At 36.4% G+C, this 19,925-nt stretch overlaps 4 protein-coding genes and 1 long non-coding RNA gene across 19 annotated transcripts in view; 3 read left to right on the plus strand and 2 right to left on the minus strand.

Annotated features, from left to right (window-relative positions):
• LOC104778406 (protein neprosin) overlaps positions 1 to 19,925 on the minus strand; it is a 648,080-nt gene that overhangs the window by 139,066 nt on the left and 489,089 nt on the right. The window lies entirely within an intron of this gene.
• LOC104778426 (uncharacterized) lies at positions 54 to 2,528 on the plus strand. Of its 2 annotated transcripts, XM_087508999.1 has the most exons (8): positions 54 to 449; positions 729 to 825; positions 913 to 972; positions 1,208 to 1,270; positions 1,372 to 1,572; positions 1,697 to 1,808; positions 1,898 to 2,109; positions 2,195 to 2,528. In XM_087508999.1, exons 1-8 carry the CDS (start codon positions 334 to 336, stop codon positions 2,285 to 2,287), a joined length of 954 nt encoding a protein of 317 aa, XP_087365125.1. In that variant the 5' UTR covers positions 54 to 333; the 3' UTR covers positions 2,288 to 2,528. The 2 variants fall into 2 exon arrangements, with proteins under 2 accessions (XP_087365125.1, XP_010501171.2); XM_010502869.3 differs by lacking the exon at positions 1,697 to 1,808 and having other exon boundaries at positions 1,372 to 1,535; positions 2,019 to 2,109.
• On the plus strand, positions 6,962 to 11,507 carry LOC104778427 (kinesin-like protein KIN-14T). The gene is made up of 11 exons (XM_010502870.3): positions 6,962 to 7,618; positions 8,089 to 8,172; positions 8,264 to 8,422; positions 8,545 to 8,651; positions 8,744 to 8,922; positions 9,025 to 9,186; positions 9,274 to 9,489; positions 9,566 to 9,603; positions 9,679 to 9,806; positions 9,896 to 11,087; positions 11,185 to 11,507. Exons 1-11 carry the CDS (start codon positions 7,426 to 7,428, stop codon positions 11,298 to 11,300), a joined length of 2,574 nt encoding a protein of 857 aa, XP_010501172.1. The 5' UTR covers positions 6,962 to 7,425; the 3' UTR covers positions 11,301 to 11,507.
• LOC104778428 (protein SKU5 SIMILAR 14-like) lies at positions 12,590 to 14,892 on the minus strand. Its single transcript, XM_010502872.2, has 3 exons — positions 14,433 to 14,892; positions 13,134 to 14,240; positions 12,590 to 13,032 (listed from the first exon to the last, which is right to left on the minus strand). The coding sequence occupies exons 1-3, from the start codon at positions 14,675 to 14,677 to the stop codon at positions 12,735 to 12,737; spliced, it is 1,650 nt and encodes a 549-aa protein (XP_010501174.1). The 5' UTR covers positions 14,678 to 14,892; the 3' UTR covers positions 12,590 to 12,734.
• LOC147947915 (uncharacterized) lies at positions 16,602 to 18,663 on the plus strand. 14 transcript variants are annotated; one of them, XR_015595553.1, is made up of 7 exons: positions 16,602 to 16,999; positions 17,118 to 17,365; positions 17,485 to 17,597; positions 17,697 to 17,758; positions 17,843 to 18,094; positions 18,190 to 18,238; positions 18,327 to 18,663. It is a non-coding gene; the product is annotated as an uncharacterized LOC147947915 (long non-coding RNA). The 14 variants fall into 14 exon arrangements; XR_015595556.1 differs by having other exon boundaries at positions 16,615 to 16,999; positions 18,332 to 18,663; XR_015595555.1 differs by having other exon boundaries at positions 16,683 to 16,999; positions 17,197 to 17,365.

Below are 19,925 nucleotides of genomic sequence, written 5' to 3' on the forward strand. Positions count from 1 at the left end.
ATTCAAAGTTCAAACCGACCGTTAAATGCAGACCGGTTCTCCTCGCTTAAACCAGATTTAATTTTCGGGTAATTTTAATCATTAAACGGCGCCGTGTTTACCTCTGCTCCAATTTTGCCGTCTTTGTGACCAGATTTGATTGAGAAGAGGATCGGAGATGATGAATCAGTTTTGTTGTTAGTCTCTTCGAGAGAGAGAGAGAGAGTTGGTTTGCGTTTCCGATTGAAATCTCGAATTCTAGGTTTGCTGCGGTTGACCAGTTGTTTAAATTTCTTTTTTTTTGTTCGGCGGCTTTGTGTTGTTGTTTGATCCCGCAACTCTTCGACGGAGAAGATGATGATGAGGATGGGAATGATTCTAGTGACGTTATTAGTAGTAGCTCTCGTCGATTTTGGATTGGCTTCTCCTCCTTCTACCTTCCCTGCTTTCCTCTGGTCTCCGCATCTCCAGTTAGGCCTCTCTCCCTCTCTCTGTTTGATCCTTTTCTGTATCGTTTTCGATGCTTACTTTATTGCTTTTCCAGTGTGTTTCTCTGATTTGTATTATCCAGTTAGGCCTCTCTCTTTGTTGATCCTTTTCTTTATCATTTTCGATTGTTACATGTGTAAATTTATCAACTTTGCTTTTGAATGTGTTCTCCGATTTGTATTCTGGTTTTTCTTGTAAGATTTCGAGTTTATAATATTAATCAGCTGATACGGAGGATGTCCACATTGGTGAATTTTCAGGTCGGACAATGGTGAAATGGATGTAAATTATCAGGTCATGTCTGCAAAAGATCTAGTAGATTCTGTTTTCACTCGAGGAGGCTGGTCTAGTTTTCTGGTATGTTTATGTCTAAGCAAATTGCTTTCGATTCTCAATTTGTCAACGCTATGGTTTTCTCTCATATCTCTTTCTCCTTTGGTTTAGTGCTCAGAGGAAAAGCTTCAGCAACCTGTTGATGTGGCTCTTGTGTTCATTGGCAGAGAGGTAAGAGTTTCTGTATCTATGAACTGGCTACTCTGTATGAGCTTTAACAGATATAATAACTTTTTCTTTGGTTTAGATTAGTATTTAGGATTTGATTTTGTTGATCTTCTATTTTGTGATATGTTGAAGAAACTTTGTGCTCAAAGCATCGTTCTTTCTAATATTTACATGTCCTAAACATTGTCTGCTGTGATTTTTTACTGCTTCTTTGCTTATTACTCTCTTCTGTTTACAGTTACTGTCTTCGGATGTTTCTTTACATCGGAACTCGGATCCTGCCCTTGTTAACACTTTGAAGGTATGTTAGTTTTACTAATATCGTGGAATCATGTGTGTGTTACATATTGACGTTCTTTACTCTGAACGATATTTAACATTCAATTCTTTGTTATTTATCAGAATCTGTATACAGCTTCCAATTTCTCATTGGCATTCCCGTATATTGCTGCACCAGAGGAAGAAAGGATGGAAAACTTGTTGCTTTCAGGGCTTAAAGAAGCTTGTACTCACAATGTAGGAGTCAGCAATATCGTGTTCTCAGACTCGTGTTTTGTTGAAGATGGAACCATTCAGAAGCTATCGAACGTGCAGTCTTTCAAAGTAATTGGATTGTTCTTATGTTTATGTTTTCCCAAATCCCATGTGTTGATCAATGATATGTTTTACATTTTGCTTTAACGTTTCTTTCTTTTGAACCTCCTGGTTTAACTTCTTAAATTGACAGGATCATCTGGTTGCCAGAAAAGAAATGAGAAAAGAAGGAGAAACCGACTTGGTTGTGCTCTGCTCTGAGGGATCTGAATCATCAAGTCAATCTGACCAGTCACATTCAGATCGTAAGTGGACAGATCATGGTTACAAAAGAAGTGTAGCATTTAAATACTAAAGTTCTAAGTTAACTAAGTCCTTTGAACCACTTCTGCAGATGAAATCATCTCTGAGCTTGTTAGCTCAGTGGAGCAGTCTGGAACTAAATACGCAGCTCTTTATGTTTCTGATCCTTATTGGTACACTTCATACCAAACTCTCCAAAGGTTTTTGGCTGAAACCGCAACAGGAAACGCCACAGTTAATGCTACTACAACCTGCGATGAGCTCTGCAAATTTAAATCATCACTATTGGAGGGTATCTTAGTGGTAAAGTCATCATCAGTCTTTAACGCTTAGTTTATCTAGCTTGAAGCTTGTGATTCCTTATATAAGGACTCTTTCATTTTTTCAGGGAATCGTTTTTCTTCTCATCTTGATAAGTGGACTTTGTTGTATGGCGGGCATCGACACGCCAACTAGATTCGAGACACCTCAAGATTCTTAAAACTCAGGACTTGAGCAATCACGCCTCTCTTATCTTTGCCTTCTTTGTGCTGAATTTTGCATTTTGTGAAGGTTTCCAAATGTAGATTGTTACATTGCTTGAATATATGTGTGTGCATGTGATAAAAATCCCCTTTTTGTATTACTGTCTCTATTCACTTATTTGTGTTTTGTATTTATCGAAAAGGTTTATAGTACTTCTAATAATTGAGAACGTTGAAGAAGACCAAGAGTTTTTACCAGATTTTTCTGTCTACTGGTTTTTTTATACCTTCTCCCATCATGTTTTTTTTACTTTTACCATTACTGTTTTTTCTTGGTCATTGAATCAGTCATATACATCAAAAACACCAATATGCAAAATATGATGAGCCCCACAAGAAATGTATTTATTGTTGCAGAGTCTTAATAACGAAGACCCATTATGTCTTGCGAGTTGCGACCCATCATCCATCGCTCTTCCTCACCAACAATCCCAGGCAGTGAAACAAAATAACAACACTTTTTGGATGTATGCACATATATATGCCTCAAATTAGCTTCTTACCTATCTTGTTTCCCATGCTTGTTAGAATTAATCAAATGTGCTCACATATTAATCTTGAATTCATCATGTTAACAAAGTAATTCGTTATTGGACCGAAACATGTAGAGACTGATTTTATTCAAAGGACAGTTGAGCCGGGTCTGTTCAATGTTTGGTTGTAGCAAATCTTATATTCAGTTAATAGTTGTAATAGATGTGTTCTTGTTGTTGTAAAAGCTAACGAATGAAGAGTCGCATGGCAGGAGAGAGAGTTTTTTTTTTTTTTGTGGTTGAGATACTTGATCTTGTAAAATAGTTGTAGAAGAACCAAAATGAGGCGTAGATCCTTCAAATGGAGGGACCAAACTTGTAGAAGTCTTGGCATGCATTGTATGTTTATGATCTACTTGCATCAAAAGTCTAAAATGTTATACTATCCAAAGACACTCAAATTATGATTTAGCTTGATAAAACAAACGATAACTCATGACTTTTTTCTTCTTATCTTCTTTTTTGCTTTTCGATTTAAGTGTTCCTGATTAATCGAGATTTTGAGTTTAAACTTATAAGATTGTTGTGGATGTTCCCAACTTTAACAAGTACTATCAGCGTCATATGTTGGTGCAATGTGCATGCAGTGTTGAACACATGCATCGAAGTAGAAAGATGCGACGTCGACGGAGGTTTATCATTATGGAAGGCATACATTGCTCGCAAATTTGGGAGTACTGTATAAGGATGTCTTGACCGATGAGAGATTTTTTTTTTTTTTTTTTTTTTTTGACGATCAAACTCCATATATTAAGTTATCGGAGATGACTTTCTTCGAAAGAGAGCCAATTAGGTACCGACGAGCTTACATGGGAAAAACAGAAACCTTGTGCTCTTGCACATTTCGCAAGTTTATCGGCACGGATATTATCCTCTCGGGAAATGTATCTAATACTGAAATTAGCAAATTTATCTCTGAAATGAATAAAATCCTTCAATTCTGATGAAAAGGTCGGCCAATCCTCGATATTAGACGTCATCCTTAGTAGGTCTGAACAATCCGTAGCAAAAAGGGCTTTATCCAAGTCCAACGCTAATAAGCACTCCATAGCCCAAATAAGGGTATCTAACTCTGCATGTAATGGGGATAAGTTTATGCGCGATCCTTTTAGCCCCATGTGCAGGATTCTATCACCGATAGACGCAATCCAGCCATGCCCACTCCTATCCACCTCTGTATGCCAAGATCCATCTATAAAGCATACAAGGAATTCTTGAGGAATTGGGATCGAAGGTATGCATGCTTCTACTACCGCTGGTGCTAAGTCTCTGTTATTTGCTCTTCTCCAAACTTCTTCTTCTTGGATAGCTTTCTCCAGTGTATCTTGCGGAGATTCAGAGATATTTTCAAACACTTTCTTATTTCTTGCCTTCCAAATGTACCACATCATCCACGGGAACATTCTCAAGTTTTGATCAGTTGCACCAGAGTCTCTGCCACGCCCATATAGAAAATCGAGGTTGCTATATAGGGAAGATGAAGGGAACACCATAGGATGGGAAGGGATTGTCGATAAAGCCCATACTTGACGTGCTGGGGGGCATTCAAATAACATATGGTTTATAGTTTCCTCCTCCACTCCACATCTAGGACAATCTTTATCTCTACCAATATGGCGATAATGCAGGCGTTGACATGTTGCCAAGCACCCAGTCACACATTGCCAAACGAAATGCTTAAGCTTCCGTGATGAGAGATTCTGGTGATGAATTCTCATGTCATGTGTGAGAGAGACGGTCCCGTGAGAGAGACTGTGGGCAAGATATTCACGTCTCGTTCACTGATTAGTTTTCTCTATGTATGGAAAAATCACTCAAGAAAAAAAAAACATTTAATAACTTAAACTTAATTTAGCCAGTCAGAAATTAGTTGGCAAGCCCAGCTGAATTTGAATTCAAAATTTTCTTCTACAAATTTCACTATGGTACTTGGTCGGTTATACAAACCAAAAAAACATATACTTGTTTCCCTACTGAAGATCAAATATATACACCCAGATTCTAAAACTATATAGTTTATCGGAGATGTAGAAATGTTAAGATAATCAATCGAGAGAATAAATAACTTGTATAAAAATGTTACAAAATGTGTTTTTCGAATATATATATATATATATATATATATATATATATGGAAAGTAACACTATTCAATGTTCAAATATTCATTGGAAATAAAAATTATTTGACAGTACTAAGTCACATAGATGTTTGGGTCAACCTATATTGGGAAAAAATAACAAATCTTCTGTTCATCTATTGGTCTATGTAGGCGTATTTCTCCAAAACATGATAATATTGTTATAGCATTACTTTTCTTTATTTTGCATTTTTAATCTATATTCTTTTGCATTTCTCTCTTTTTTTTGTTTTTAATCTCTCTCTCTCTTTTTTTGGTAATGAAATTTTGATAGATTGTAAGAAAGAGACATTGAAGAGACTTTTACTCTAACCATAGACGATAGCAAGTGAGATTGCGTTATCCGTTGATGGATCCATCATGACAGGTGAACTCTTCATTGCATTTATACAATTTAAGCTGGAAAGTATTTATTTCTTTGAAAACATGTTGTGATATCGTTTTGATTGCGAAAAGAAAAAATCATTTTGATTGTGAAGGCATTATATAGTACGTAGCACAACGTTATTTATATTTGAATCTAACAGTACATTTACAAAATTTTCTCTAACTAATAAGTCAAAAACATTTTTTTTTAATTAACCGTTAGTGTTATTTACATTTTGGATGGAAATGATTAAAAAAAAAAGATTGATCTTTAAATTTTCCAAATATACTCTTGCATGTTAAAATAACTATCAAGAAAATTGCAATGTAAATTTGGAAGCGAAATTCCAAAAACAGAGAACATGCTAACTCGTAATTTATAATTATGCTTTAAAAAGTATAAGACAATGTATTGTTATCATCATGAAGTGTTATGCTTCATGTTGTTGTCACATGGGAGTTTTGTCACGAGTGTTACCATTTGATTGATTCTTTTGTATGTGCCAACAAAACTAAAGGAAAATTTAATCTAAAAATCTAGAAACAGATTTTCTTCGGACCAATTTCGTTTTTTTCCTCTCATTTTCGAGTCTGATAGACGTTGGCTTCGGACCAATATAACTCCATTACCTTTGTTAGGGTATTTTTGGTTGATTTTTCTTCTAACAACATTAATTCAGTATGTGCGTTTAAATGCAGAAAGTGACGAAACAACAAAACTAATACAAATCATCATGCTACATGTTAATGTCAATTATATACATTGTTAAAACTATTTTTATTTTTGTTAATTTTCATGCTTAGACTCATATTATCATATATCTCTCAAAACCGAAATCAACTTTTTCAAAAATTAACCCTTCTAGTTATAGCAGAAATCCAATTCATGTCTTTTTAAATGCTTACATTTCAGTTTACATAGGTTCAACCGCTATAAGTCCAATCCCTTTTTTTTAACTAAAAAAAAAAAAAAAAATCACACTATTGATAATTAGACAATTAGAACATAAATATGTTTGTGTCTTTTACTTTTCTTTTTCTCTTTCATTGAATTGAATAAAAAATCATATTTTTGACAGCATATATTTTGTTCTTATAACAATTTGTGTAAATTATAATAATGTCTAATAATAGGTATTTTTATTAAGAACATACATTTCTTTCTTTATAATAAATTTTGTAAACTATAATACAGACTAATATTCGGTATCGTAATTAGTAACATACATTTCCTTTTGAATAATAACTTTTATAGATTATAATACAGACTATTAGTCGGTATTCGTCATTAATAGATATCTTTTATATAGTAAAATATAAAATAGTAAATAATATAAAATCAATACTTGTTTTTTTTTGGTCAAACAAATCACTACTTTTTATCATTTTCTATTTGATAAATTTATTGATATGAAGACTAAAAGTTAATATATGGATTAAAGCAAAAACTCTAAATTTAGTTCTAAGTAAATTATTTAAGAAATAAATAAAATACAAAACTGTAAATAACTAAATATTGGTAGATTGGATGAACTCATCCACAGCCGTTAAACCTGATTTGGTTATATATATATTTAAAAAATAATAATCATATGAACACTTTACAAGTATCATTTTATTCTCAATATTGTTTTAGTAAAAAAATGGGGAATAGTAATTATTATTATGCTAATAATAGTTATATGAAATTATATTTCCATTTGGTGATATTGACCAGTGTCAAGTGTTAAAAAGCAGCTACAATTATCTCTTCTTCAAGGCAAATCATATTTTTGTATTTAAAGGCTCTCTCTACATCTTACATATAAATGGGCACACCTGCAGAGAGACTTTGATCTTGAAGAACATTCTCTTCATATTTTTTTTTTCTCGTCATCTTTACAAAAAAAAAAAAACTAATCTCTAACTTCTCCACCATTGATGAGCTCTGACTCCAATTTCACTACTTCCCTCTCTCTCTTTCTCCTTTCACTTTTCTCGGCAAAGGTTCAGTGAAATCACAATCCGATTCCTCTGTTTTGCTCTGTTTTTCTAACACCAAAGATTCAAGAGTTAACCATGGAGGGAACAAGATCGAAACCGGTTCGGAATCTGCCCGAGACAATCCATTCTTTGCTCGGTTTGAAATCTCATCTGACTTCAGCTTGGGTTAAATCTGTATGCAACATCGTCAACAATGTTCCTTCTTCGACGCCAAAGAAAAAAGAAGACGATGACTCTGTTTCTTCTGCCCAATTACAGAGCATTAGAGGTACAACAACACTTCCTTCGGATTCCTCTCCTTATTTTTCTGAGATTTTTGTGTTTCTTTGGAACTTTGTTCATAAATTTTTTTCTTATTTCGTTCTGTATAAAAAAATTATTGTCTTCTTGTGTGAAATTAAAAACCTTTGGTGGAGATTACCTACTACATGCAAATCATATCAGCCGTTGGATCAGCTGCTCTCGTACTGTATTGAGTTACGTGTCAGTCATCCAACGGCTGCTCGGTATTAATTTTGTTGCAATACACACAACATTTTATCCCTTTTATAATAATATAGTCAACACTCAACAGAGATTTACATATGTCAGGCTAGAATTTACTATAATATATAATTAAACATGAGAATCTATGTTTATTCAGATGATTTTTGTTAATATTTTCATTTCTTATTTATTTATATGCTCTGTAACTTTAAGGGTCTTTTGCTCTGTTTCTTCTGTTATTATTGGTTGCAGATCAACTCTCTGCACTGACAGTTCATGTGAATGATCAGAACAAACGGAGAAGACAGATTCTTAATGAGTTCTTGGACCTTAAAGGTTAGTTTAATGCATTAAAACACTATGATTTTTCAGCTGTATATTCCAATTTGATAGTGTAATATTCTTATTGATTGGAAAATTTTGTCAGGGAACATTCGTGTGTTTTGTCGAGTCAAGCCCTTAGGAGCCTCCGACAAACGGAAAACACCAGTTACTTCGGATACAAGAAATGTTATCATCAAGTTAACAGAAACCAAGAGAAAGACCTACAACTTCGACAGAGTTCTCCAACCTGATTCATCCCAAGGTAGCCTTGGCTTTTGATCTCCTATGAGTATCTTGCGTTATGAATTCATATTTGATATTTCAGTTTCCTATATAGATCATGCATACATGGAAGTGTTCTTGATTAGTATTCAAAATTTGCAGATGATGTTTTCTTGGAGATCGAACCAGTAATCAAATCGGTTATCGATGGCTACAACGCTTGCATTTTCGCATACGGGCAAACCGGTACTGGAAAGACTTACACAATGGTTAGAAAGATCAATCAGAACATCTCTTTGTTTTCATGCATTGTTGTTTCTTTTAAGTCGATATATCAAATATGGATGAATCATTTTTGCAGGAGGGTCTTCCGAACTCTCCAGGTATTGTTCCTCGAGCAATCAAGGGATTGTTCAAACAAGTCGAGGAAAGCAATCATAGGTTTGAGATCACCTTTAGCATGCTTGAGATTTACATGGGGAATCTTAAAGACTTGCTTCTTTCTCAAGCAACTAAACCCATTTCTCCAATACCTCCAAGGTAATAATAATACTCATAACATATGCAGAGATAGGTCTCCACTGAAAGGATCAGAGTATATATATTTTAATGAGTTTTTTTCGTTCTATGTTTGTTTCTCAGCCTTTCGATTCATACTGATGAAAAGGGAGAGATAGAGATTGAGAACTTGGTGAATATTAAAGTGAATGACTTTAATGAAGTCTTCAAGTTATACAAATTAGGTTGCCGAAACAGAGCTACTGCCTCCACAAATTCTAACTCTGTTTCCAGCAGATCTCACTGGTAAGAAGTCAAAATTTTGATCTCATCTTTTGTATTACAAAATGTTCTTTGATCTCTCATATATGGATGGGAAAACCAATGAAACAGTATGATCCGTGTATCCATCACTTGCCATGGAGCTCCTGAGAGACGGCGTGAAACAAACAAGATTTGGCTAGTGGACCTTGGAGGAAGTGAGCGTGTGTTGAAAACCAAAGCCATTGGTCGTCGTTTTGATGAAGGCAAAGCCATTAATCTCTCGTTGTCTGCTCTTGGAGATGTCATCAACTCTCTTCAACACAAGAATTCTCACATTCCTTACAGGTAAACATATCATTTTCCTTTTTCAACCTTTGAGGTCTCAAATTCTGAAAATTTTGAGTTTCTTTCTGTGTTTCAGGAACAGCACGCTCACACAGGTTCTGAAAGACTCTCTCGGTAAGTAAGATCTGTCAAAACTATCTTGGTTTTCACTGAAACTCGTTTATTAAAATTAAGTTATTGAATTTTCAGGGCAAGACTCAAAGACGTTGATGATGGTTCATATCAGCCCTAAAGAAGATGATCTGTGTGAAACAATATGTTCTTTAAACTTCGCAACAAGGGCAAAGAACACTCATTTAGGGCAGGATGAATCAACGGTAACTAAATTAATAACTAGCATAAAGTCACCAACTTACTTTTAAAGTGTTCCACTTTCTGATGGGTTATAGATTCTTTTGACGTGTAGGAAGAACAAGTGAAAAAAGAGGCTCTGATGATGACCCTGCATAAGAAGATGGAAAAGATCGAACAAGAGCGTGAGATAGCATTAAGAGAGATGAGAAATCTAAACCAGACATTAGAGAAATTCTCAGGTAAGCCTCATGTTACTGAAGAAGAAGAAGAGGATGTGATTAGAGAAGAGATCCTAGTGACTCCAAAGAAACGAAAGAACAAATCAAGACGTGCTTCAGATGTTTTTCCTAGCTTCATGAGACCAACAGCTAACAGCAACAGAAGATTATCAGGAGCAGATTTTAGCGTAATCCCTAATGGTTCAGGCTTTAAGTCGAGACGGAACTCGATGGTATCTGTCCGAGCTGAATCTGTGTGTCTTCCTTTGAATAAGAACGGATTTGGGTCTGCTTGTGACTCATCAGACAGGAGCGTTTCGAAATCGACTTGGGTAATGCGTCAAAATACAGCAGATGATGCAACAGTGTATAGTCAGGATATATCTGAGTGTGACATTAAGTTGGTTGTGTCTGAGCACAAGCCAAAAGTACTGCAGATGGGGACTGGATCTGGGACAAAACCCCGTTCCAGGATGGGTAACCTGGAGAAAGATGTGAGGCAGAAGATGGGTGGAAGAGAGTTTTCTAGGATTAACAGTTGGCTTGACAAGACTCAACTTCCCAGGACTCCTTGCCCTGAACAACTAGACATGTTGTTGGAGAAGTCATCAACACAGAGTTTTACAACGGAGAAGATCACTGGAAATGAGTTCTTCGAAAAACTGGAAGATATAGGAGAGTCTAACGGAGGTGAGACGACAGTGGTTAAACCTACACCGATGCTTAAAAATCTGTTTGAGCTGCAGTGTCTCTGTTCTTCCGAAGAAGAGGATCAGATTTTGTCCAGATTCCCAAATCCTAGTGATGAAGATGATTACGAGTCTCTCTGTCCTCCAACTTTAGAAAACGATGGTTTTAGCCAATACATAGACAATGAATGGTTTGGAGTCAACAACAACAGAGCGGATTTGGAGCGAGATTCACCAGCCTCGGTCTCGCTGTTAGAACGTGAACGGGATCTGAAACAGCTCTTACCGCAATTGGGTTTGGATCGATCACTCAAACCGAACTCTCAGAGGGGTTTGGCGTTCGCGGATGGCGTGGCTCCACCATTGCTTAGAGCACAAGAAACCCTGGGAGAAAGAGGTAAGCAGTTTTTGGACCCACGTTTGTGTTCTGGCGAAGAATGTTTTGACAAACGCAAACGCTTTTCTAAGATTCTGTTTTTGGTTTGGTGTTGCAGGATTCGCTCCAAGGTTCATGCAGAAACTTCAGGCTTTATGCTTCCGTATCCTTCTGGGATTAGGGTTTATCGATGTGGGATATGACAATGACTTCTTCAACGGGTTAATGAAGTAATGACAAGAAACAGATCCTATTCGTCATTGAGATCCCCAAATTTTTTAATAGAAATTTAAGTATGATTCTTTTTTGAATAAACTCTTAAGTTCTGTTTAGTGTCTAATGACTCAGTTTTTGAGTAGAAGCCAATCTTTTATAGTTCTGTTTAAAACCTGACATGTCTTTTTTTTTTTTTAAGGTTTACAAAAGTCTTTTTAGAGAAAATTTGTCTCTTTTTCTTATAAGTTTTAATTAAAAAGACAAAAAAAAATAGAGAAGATACAAAAATTTGGGGCATAATTATAATCAAAGACTCCAATGTAATCTTGTGTAATTAGAGGAGATAAGGAGAGAGCGAAGTTGACTGTGTAGTATGGACTTTGGTAATGCACTACCATCTTCTTCTTCTTTATAAACCCTAATTTCCGTAATTCCTTAATTTGTGGTTAAATATTCCGTGTGGATTACTCTTTTATTCTTGTTTTCAGATTTTTGTTTTGCTCTGATAAGAAAAGAGATCGTTTATTGAGGTATCGGCTTTTTCCTGTCCTCTTTACACATCGCGTTTTGGGGTTGGATTGTTGTGTGTGAATTGAACGTTAAGGGGTTCTAAATTGACAAGGTTGAAAGATGTATCATTTTCAAATCGTTTAGTAATCGATCATTGAAATCAATGTAGCACCAGAGACTTAAATCTGATAGTCGCTATTTGTTTTTTTTTGGTTGATCCATTAGAATAAACTCTCTGTTTCTTCCCTTTTTGGTTGTCGTTTTGATGTCTTTTGGAGACCATCAACACTTACCCGGAATTCAGATTTCTTTGTTATTGGGGAAAAATGTAAGGGACAGTTTGACACTGGACTACTATGATCTGATGTAACTAAAAATATCTTGAATCAAAAGCGATTCTTTCTACTTAACTCTTGGATATTTGGTTGGCATGTCTTCTATTTACATATGTTTTCATGGTTTAAGCTTTCTGAATACATGAAATATAGGTCGCCGGTTCTGACAGGTTCTTCACATCCTCCCAAGCATTTTCACTATATAAGTCAATTTCTGCTCTCTGCTCATTTGCTTTTGCTCTGGTTTGTTTCACTTCAAACTCCAAATATCTTCTTCACTTTATATCTCAATTATATGCAGCTACTTGGCCATATCTGTTGACAGCTCTAAGCCATGTTTGTTTCTGCTAATTAATTCCTTAACCAATAAATCAAATTAAGTTGTGGTTGGTGCTCTAATCAACTTTAGCCTGGTTTTAGAATGTTGTTCATTTCTTTTTTCCACTGTTTGTGTGAACAAAGGAAGCAAAACTTGGTCTTTGATTGTGTTTTAATGATAGTATAAGAAAGAAGTGGATCTGGTAGTTTAGTTTACAAATTACAAGACTTAAATTAGGAAAGGGTTAATTAGTTAAATTAATAATGCACCCCACTTTGTAGAGTTGATTTAGGTGTAGACTGTAGGCAATGGCAAGCCTTTGACGATGCCACAGAGGTTAGTGTTGAGGGGGATGTTGTACTCGTCCCTAAGCGACTTCTCGGGTGATTGAACGCTGACATACAACTGCTCGCCTAGGTATCTCCTCTCCCAGTTCTCAGCCCTGATGTTCCACATGCCGGCGTTGTCGAATGTCAATAGGATAGCTGACCAAGACTTGGGGTAGACTTGCACGGTGTGTCTGCTAACCGCATCGAGCAAGTTGTAGTTCTTCCTGCTTTCAGGTGTCCACTTCCCTGGCTCAGAGCTGGCAATGTCCATGGAACAACACAAAGTTATTATAAGATAGAATTATAAAAGAAAGAAAGAAAAATACAGTGAAGAGAGAAAAGGGAGCAAAGAGCTTACGCGACAGCGAAGAAGGAGTAACCATCCAAATGGAATGACTGCATGCTTTTCTCGTGGTTCTCGAAGATGATCTCTACAAAGGTACGGAAAGTGATGTTGAGAACATTAGGCTCTACGGTCAATGTTGTGATTTTGGCTGCAGGCTCGTCCTTGATCACGTTGTACTTGAACACCTTCTCTGCCATCTGGAAGTACTCAGCAAGCTTCAAAGGAGTCTCGGTATCAACGTGTGATACACCGTTGAAACCAAACCTGAGTTTACCGTCAACCATGCTCTTAGTGTTGACAAGCTTGATGCTACGGGTGATGTTGATCTTTCCGTAATGGTATGAGCCCTGTGGGTTAGGCCTGGCAGCACTAGCGGTGAGGTTCCACCTGAAAGACCTAAACTGGTTCAAAGACCAAGCCCATCCAACGGGAGCCTTGGGGAGCTTAGTTGAAGCCTGAACGTTGCTACCCTCATATCGGATCACACCCACGGTGCCCAACTCCTTCTTGAGGAACCTAGTTGATGCAACCATGTAGTAATCCTTAGCTGCCTGGTTAGCAGTCACAAGAACTGAAAAGCACTGGCCGACGTGGACATCGAGAGAGTCATAATCGTTCTGAAGAACATGAGATCCTTCCATCTCTACGAGCTTCATCTTGTGGTTCTGGATCCTGAAGTTAAGGGTAGACTTGAACCCAACATTGCAGAGCCTGTACTTGTAAGTCTTCCCAGGCTTCATGGTGAACAAAGGCTCGTTATTTCCTCCCACCTTTCCAGACTTTCCATTGATCAAAACACCATTGGGCAATCCGAGGGTGCGTCCACTGTCAAGGAGGTTCTTGAGAGCAGTGTGGCCAGTTGTGTACCAGTCACCGAGAAGGACAGTGTATTCATCCTCGGGAGCAGCATAAGGAACGGGAATAAGGAGACGGCTGTTGACGCGAAGACCACCAAAACCACCAGCAAAGCGGTGGAGAGAAGTGGTTGGGTAATAGAAGTAGGAACCGATCTGGTCCTTAGGTTGGAAATGGTAAGTAAAGTTCTGTCCTGCTGGGATGGGGCATGAAGTACCAGCCACACCATCTTGCCAGCTGTTCTTCCTGTGCTGAATCCCGCTCCTGCATCCACAGTCCATCATTAATTAATTAATACTCAAATCACAAGAATGTTAAAATGCGTCAAACAAACTGTAGGAATTTTAAAAGAATGTTAAAGTCTTTGCCTCCACAGTCCGACCTATATATATATCCCCGTAACAACAAACCTTTTAACAGATTATCAGAAGATGAATAAACAATGTGGATTAGTACCAGGTCAAGAGGAAAGGCTCGTCCAGGTTGTTGAAGACATTGATGACAACGTTGTTGTTAGAGGTTGAGTTAAGGTTAGGACCAGGGAATTGACTGTTGATGAGAATCACCTTTTGAGGAACACCTAGAGGTGAGGCAGTTCCGTATGTCACGTTCCATGTATAGAAGAAGTAAGGATCGCCGGCGTTCACAATCGCCACCGTTGAGACGAGGCAAACTAACACCGTCAATAACCTTCCCTCCATTTTTCTCTTTTTTCCTAAGAAAAAAGAGAATAATTTTGGTTTCTGTGTTACGTATAATTAACCCTTTCCTACCAAAAAAAAAAAAAAAAAAAAATCAAAACAAAACTATTTTTTTGGTTTATTCTCAGTTTTGCTCTTGATGAATCAATCATCTGGTAACTTTGTGATATTTATGTAGGAGAAACATAACTTCTTCTAAAAGGTAACGTCACCAATTTTTACGCTTCATCTCTAATTTATTTTCTTATAATGGTGATGTAACAAACAGATTTCTCTCTCTCTCTCTCTTTCTTTCTGGTTTTAAGATTCGAGAAACTTTGAATGAGTACAACTCAGATCGTATTCTAATATTGGAAATGCCCCTAACGATGTCAATAATTAAGTGGTTTCTACGTCAAAAGAATGTTTGCCGGAAAAAAATGTCATGACAAAACTATGACCAAGATAAAATGTATCGATTAGCTAGCAAAATGTAAACCCAAGATAGAAGTAGTTGTAATATTTAGATTAACGTTTCTAAAAAATTCTGAGGCTATTTTTTTCCTCTCGATACTTTGGTTTCTTTGTAGCAGCTTTTCGTGTTTTCAGTTCCGTACTTCTCACGTCAAACTTAGTCACTATAATACTATAGTATATAACTAGAGATAACTGAATTATATTTATCTTAATGTGTACACAATGGTGACGAATAACATGAGAGCCACTTTCCAAAGCCCGGTTGTTCACCAGGAACAAGCCAAGGTCCGTGACAATCTCGACGACTCACGGGCAAGCTCGACTCTTCGACAATCCCTAACTGCAAGGTGGATCTTGCTTTCCTCGGAACAGCCTAGCCGGATCCATGCTTATCCACCGAAGCACGACAAGCCAGCTAGGCGAGGGTGGAAACGATGCCCATGGGGACATCTCGGTAATACGTGCGACCTACGTATATACCGCCACCCTTCGGCCTCGGAGAATCCATGTCCGCCCATGCATGACACGCCCATTCTCCTCTGCCAATCACCATCTTTCGTCTAGATATTCCGAAAAAATCCGAAAAACCGGTCGCCGGAAAAGTCGCCGGAAAATTTTTCGGCGTCCACTACAAGAAAACATGGTTTTTACGACTACAATTGGTGACTACATATGTAGTCGTTATTTTTGGTGACTATCTAATGACTATTGGGTGACTATTTTACGACTATAAATATTTGGTCGTATATTAGTCGCCTTTTTGTGACTACATATAATAGTCGGTATATTAGTCGTAATTTAGCGACTATTTTATGACTATATTGCATATCGAAACAAATAGTCACCAATTTAGCGACTATTTTATGACTATATCGCATACCAGAACAAGTAGTCACTAAATAGTCACCAATTTAGCGACTAATATGTGACTCAAGGTAAAGGTTGGTAAAAAGTTGCATATCAGTCGCTATTTAAGAAAATTAAAAAATTTAAAATTTAGTTTTAAACTTTAACCAAACTCCAAAACTTAAATCATAAACTCTAAATTTTTAACTTTCAATTTTTAATCTTAGAAATTAATTCATAAACCATAAAACTAAAACATAATTATTATTATATATACATAAACCAAGCTTTAGAACTTATAAGAAAATTAATCTATCACAAATCTTAAATCTTAACCCTAAACCCTATACCCAAAACCATTAACCAAACTCCAAAACCTAAATCATAAACTCTAAATCTTGAACTTTAAATTCTTGATCATAGAAATTAATTCATAAACCATAAAACTAATATTTAAAACTATTTACATATTTTCTTTACAAAAAATAAGTTTTAAAAAACCTACTAACTTATAAATTTAAATCTTTAACCAACAATTCAATATATATATATATATATATAATTTTCTAGTTCCAAATTTCTAAAACTTAAATCCCAAACCATGTTATAAACTCTAAACCTTGAACTTTATACTCATACTTCAAAATTGAAAATAATCTAAAATTTACATTGAAAGATTTATAATATAGAGGGAAAATGAAATATGGGCCTAAAATTCTTCAAAGCCTTTTCTATTTTTGTGCTTCTTCTTCTGCCGTAATTCATCTCTCTCTCTCTCTCTCTCTCTCTCTCTCTCTCACAGAATCCAAATTCACCCTTTGAAATTCCGACTATGAGCGAGCTTGTTGCTGGTGGGTTCGAGATCGGCGATGATTGGATCTCGCCTTGCTAAGAAGGCGACAACTAAAAAGCAGTACAGCCGGTCTCCTGTTCCCCATTGGCCGATTAGCTCGATTTCGTAAGAAGGACGAGTACGCCGAACGTGTTGGTGTCGTAGCTTGGATTTAGCTAGCCGCCGAGGTAATTACCCCTTCTCTCTCAGTTATTTTGACCTTCAAATTCATAAAACCCTAATTTGAACGGGGTTTCATAAAACCCTAATTTGAAAGGGGTTTTTTTTTTTTTTTTTGTAAATTAGATCTGTGTAAGTTATGGAATTGACTGGAAACACAGAGAGGGATAACAAGAAGACTATGATTGTGTCACTTCACTTTCAGCTTGCGGTGAGAAACGATGGGGAGCTGTGTGAGTTGGTTGGTGATGTGACGAATTCTAATGGAGGTGTGATGACTAACATTCACAATCTTCTTCTCCTCCTTCCTCAATCGCCGTTCCTCAGCTCTCATTCTCTTCAAAGACTAAAATTCACAATCAAGCCAAGCCAAGGTCAGATGTCTTAATATTGTGGGTCATGAGATTTTTTTTAACATTGTTGATTATATAACTATGGTTTTTGTTTGCAACTACATCAGCGATGTTACTTACTCAAACTAGTTCTTATTTAGGTCAATGGAGATGGAAAGTATGAGCGGATAAGGTCAACAAGCCTTTGGTGGAGGTTCTTACCAAGAAGAGTGTTGTCTTTTCCACATCCTTCGTCCGGTTGTTCATGCATGAGGTTTTAGTTTATCCTTCTGTATCTGTCATTCGTTTTTGGGGCTTTAGTTTAACACCATACAGTAGATCTCTATTATATCTTCTCTATATTTAATTGTAGGATGATCTACTATTTAAAGTCCTCCTGCAGTTCCTGTCTGTACCATTGCATAGAGAAGAACTGTAAGTAGGGTAAAACACTGCCTTTTTTGCAAACAGTTACCCAGATTTCTATGAGCTCTTATGGGCGTTTTTTTAACTTATAAGGCTTAACGTGGAAGAGCATTCGCGTCAGGATGAGGACCAAACTATTTTCTTCCGTTTATCATAGGGCTCTCATGTTTAAACCAATGCAGCACCCTTCGTTGTATTCAACCTGTCAAGAATCTACAAAGATCAATTTTCGCATCTAACAGTTTGGATTCCCTTGTGTTACAGATTGACATGGACACTATTCAAGTCAGTAACCTGAATAGGCAATTTATATTCCGTCCTTCTCATGTTGGCTCCAAGGCTAAGGTATATTTGCTTGAGCTAAGTCCAAGAGAATCCAGTTCATAAGAGAATTCATGTGACCATATAGACTCAAAGTTGTTTGGGTTTGTTGAATCCAGTTTAGGAGGTATATGTTAGCAACCTGAGCTCATTCTCCCTCGCTTCAAGGTATGTAAGCAGCCTGAGCTCATTCTCCCTCGTTTGTGTTTGTTAAATCCAGTTTAGGTATATGTAAGCAAACTTCTTTTTTCTCCAGTTCAGCTGATTTCTCTCTGATGGTGTCATTAAGCAACCTGAGCTCATTCTCCCTCGCCTTAAGTTCCTTAAGAGATGCTTCCATCAGCTCAGCTTCCTTTCTCCTTGTCTCGTCTCTGCAGTTTGCTTCAGGTCAAAATCTTTAACATTCATCTCAAAAGCAAAAGACTTCTCATATGGGAAAGCAAAGTAACCTCCTTGATGTTTCTGCATTACCCCAAGATACCTCCAATATTTACTTTCTTTTTTAGTAGTATGATGTATTCTTATATTTAATTATGTTTTTAGTTTTATTTTGTAATACAGTTTTTTTAATATCATGGTTTCATAATAATAAATATAGTATTTATTTTTAACATCAATTCATTCCAAAAACAAACCGTTATTCAATAACTTATATATGTTTAAAAATAATTAATATATATATATATATATATTAAAATAGTATATATAAATTGCTGTATAAATACAATATTTTTTAAATTAGTCGTCAATTAGTCACTAAATTTAGTGACTATATTATGACTATTTTGTGTAGTCGCAAAATAGTCGTAGCGTAGTCGCTAAATTTAGTGACTACATTACGACTAAATTTACGACTATGCAAAATAGTCGTAATGTAGTCGCTATTTGGCGACTAATTTTACGACTATTTATTTTAGCGACTCTCGATTTACGACTATTAGTTTTAGTCACTATTTAGTCGTAATATACCGTTTAGCGACTAAATAGTGACTAATAGTGCAGTCGCTAATTGCTTGTTTTCTTGTAGTGGTCGATGCAGGCGACCGGCCAGTCGGACATCCCTCGGATGTATATCCGGAACCAAACCCTCGATCGCTACCAATGTCCAGAACCGAGTAGGGGTACCTCGGTCTGCCCAGACTTCCACCAACACCCACCCCCCTATATAGCTCTTAGCGATTTTCTTGGTCCGGCACGAGGAGACATTGAAATGTCTGAGGAGTCACTGGTGCCAAAAAAAAAAATACTTGGAATTTTTTTCTGATTTTTTGCATGCATCATAAGCATACTAAAACTGATTTTCTGGTAAATTTTCAAATATTCTGAGCACTCTAAGTATTTATTTTGATTTTTACCAAAATCATATGACCATGGACTAGCCGGAGTTCCGTGAACAGATTTGATGCAAAATAGACATCCAGAACCCTTCATTGATGTATTTCATTAGTTTCGGTCACAAAACATTGCAATCAATTCGGTCATTTTCGAAAGTTACTCGAGGCAAAAAAATTTCTCGCATCGCGGTATGCATCAGGCCAGTTTTCGCGCGTATCGACCCTCGACCCTCTCTCGACTCAGATCACTTTTAACGTTTTTTTGTTATTGTTCTTTTATCATTCAACATCTCATGACTCATGTCTTCATGTTTGTAAAGAGTTACAATATAAGAGTCAAAATATATATTAATAGAAGAAAGCTGAAACGTCGTCATTAATCTTCCAAACCCATACTTTATGACAGTTTTTTTTTTCTTCTATTCGATTGTTTGACTAGTATTTTACTATTAGTCATCTGGGTCAAATTTGATTTGCCATCAAATCATAACCAAAATTGATTCACATAGGAAATTAATTTT

This window comes from Camelina sativa, chromosome 3 (genome assembly GCF_030686135.1).
Source record: "Camelina sativa cultivar CO46 ecotype springtype chromosome 3, ASM3068613v1".
NCBI lineage: Eukaryota > Viridiplantae > Streptophyta > Magnoliopsida > Brassicales > Brassicaceae > Camelina > Camelina sativa.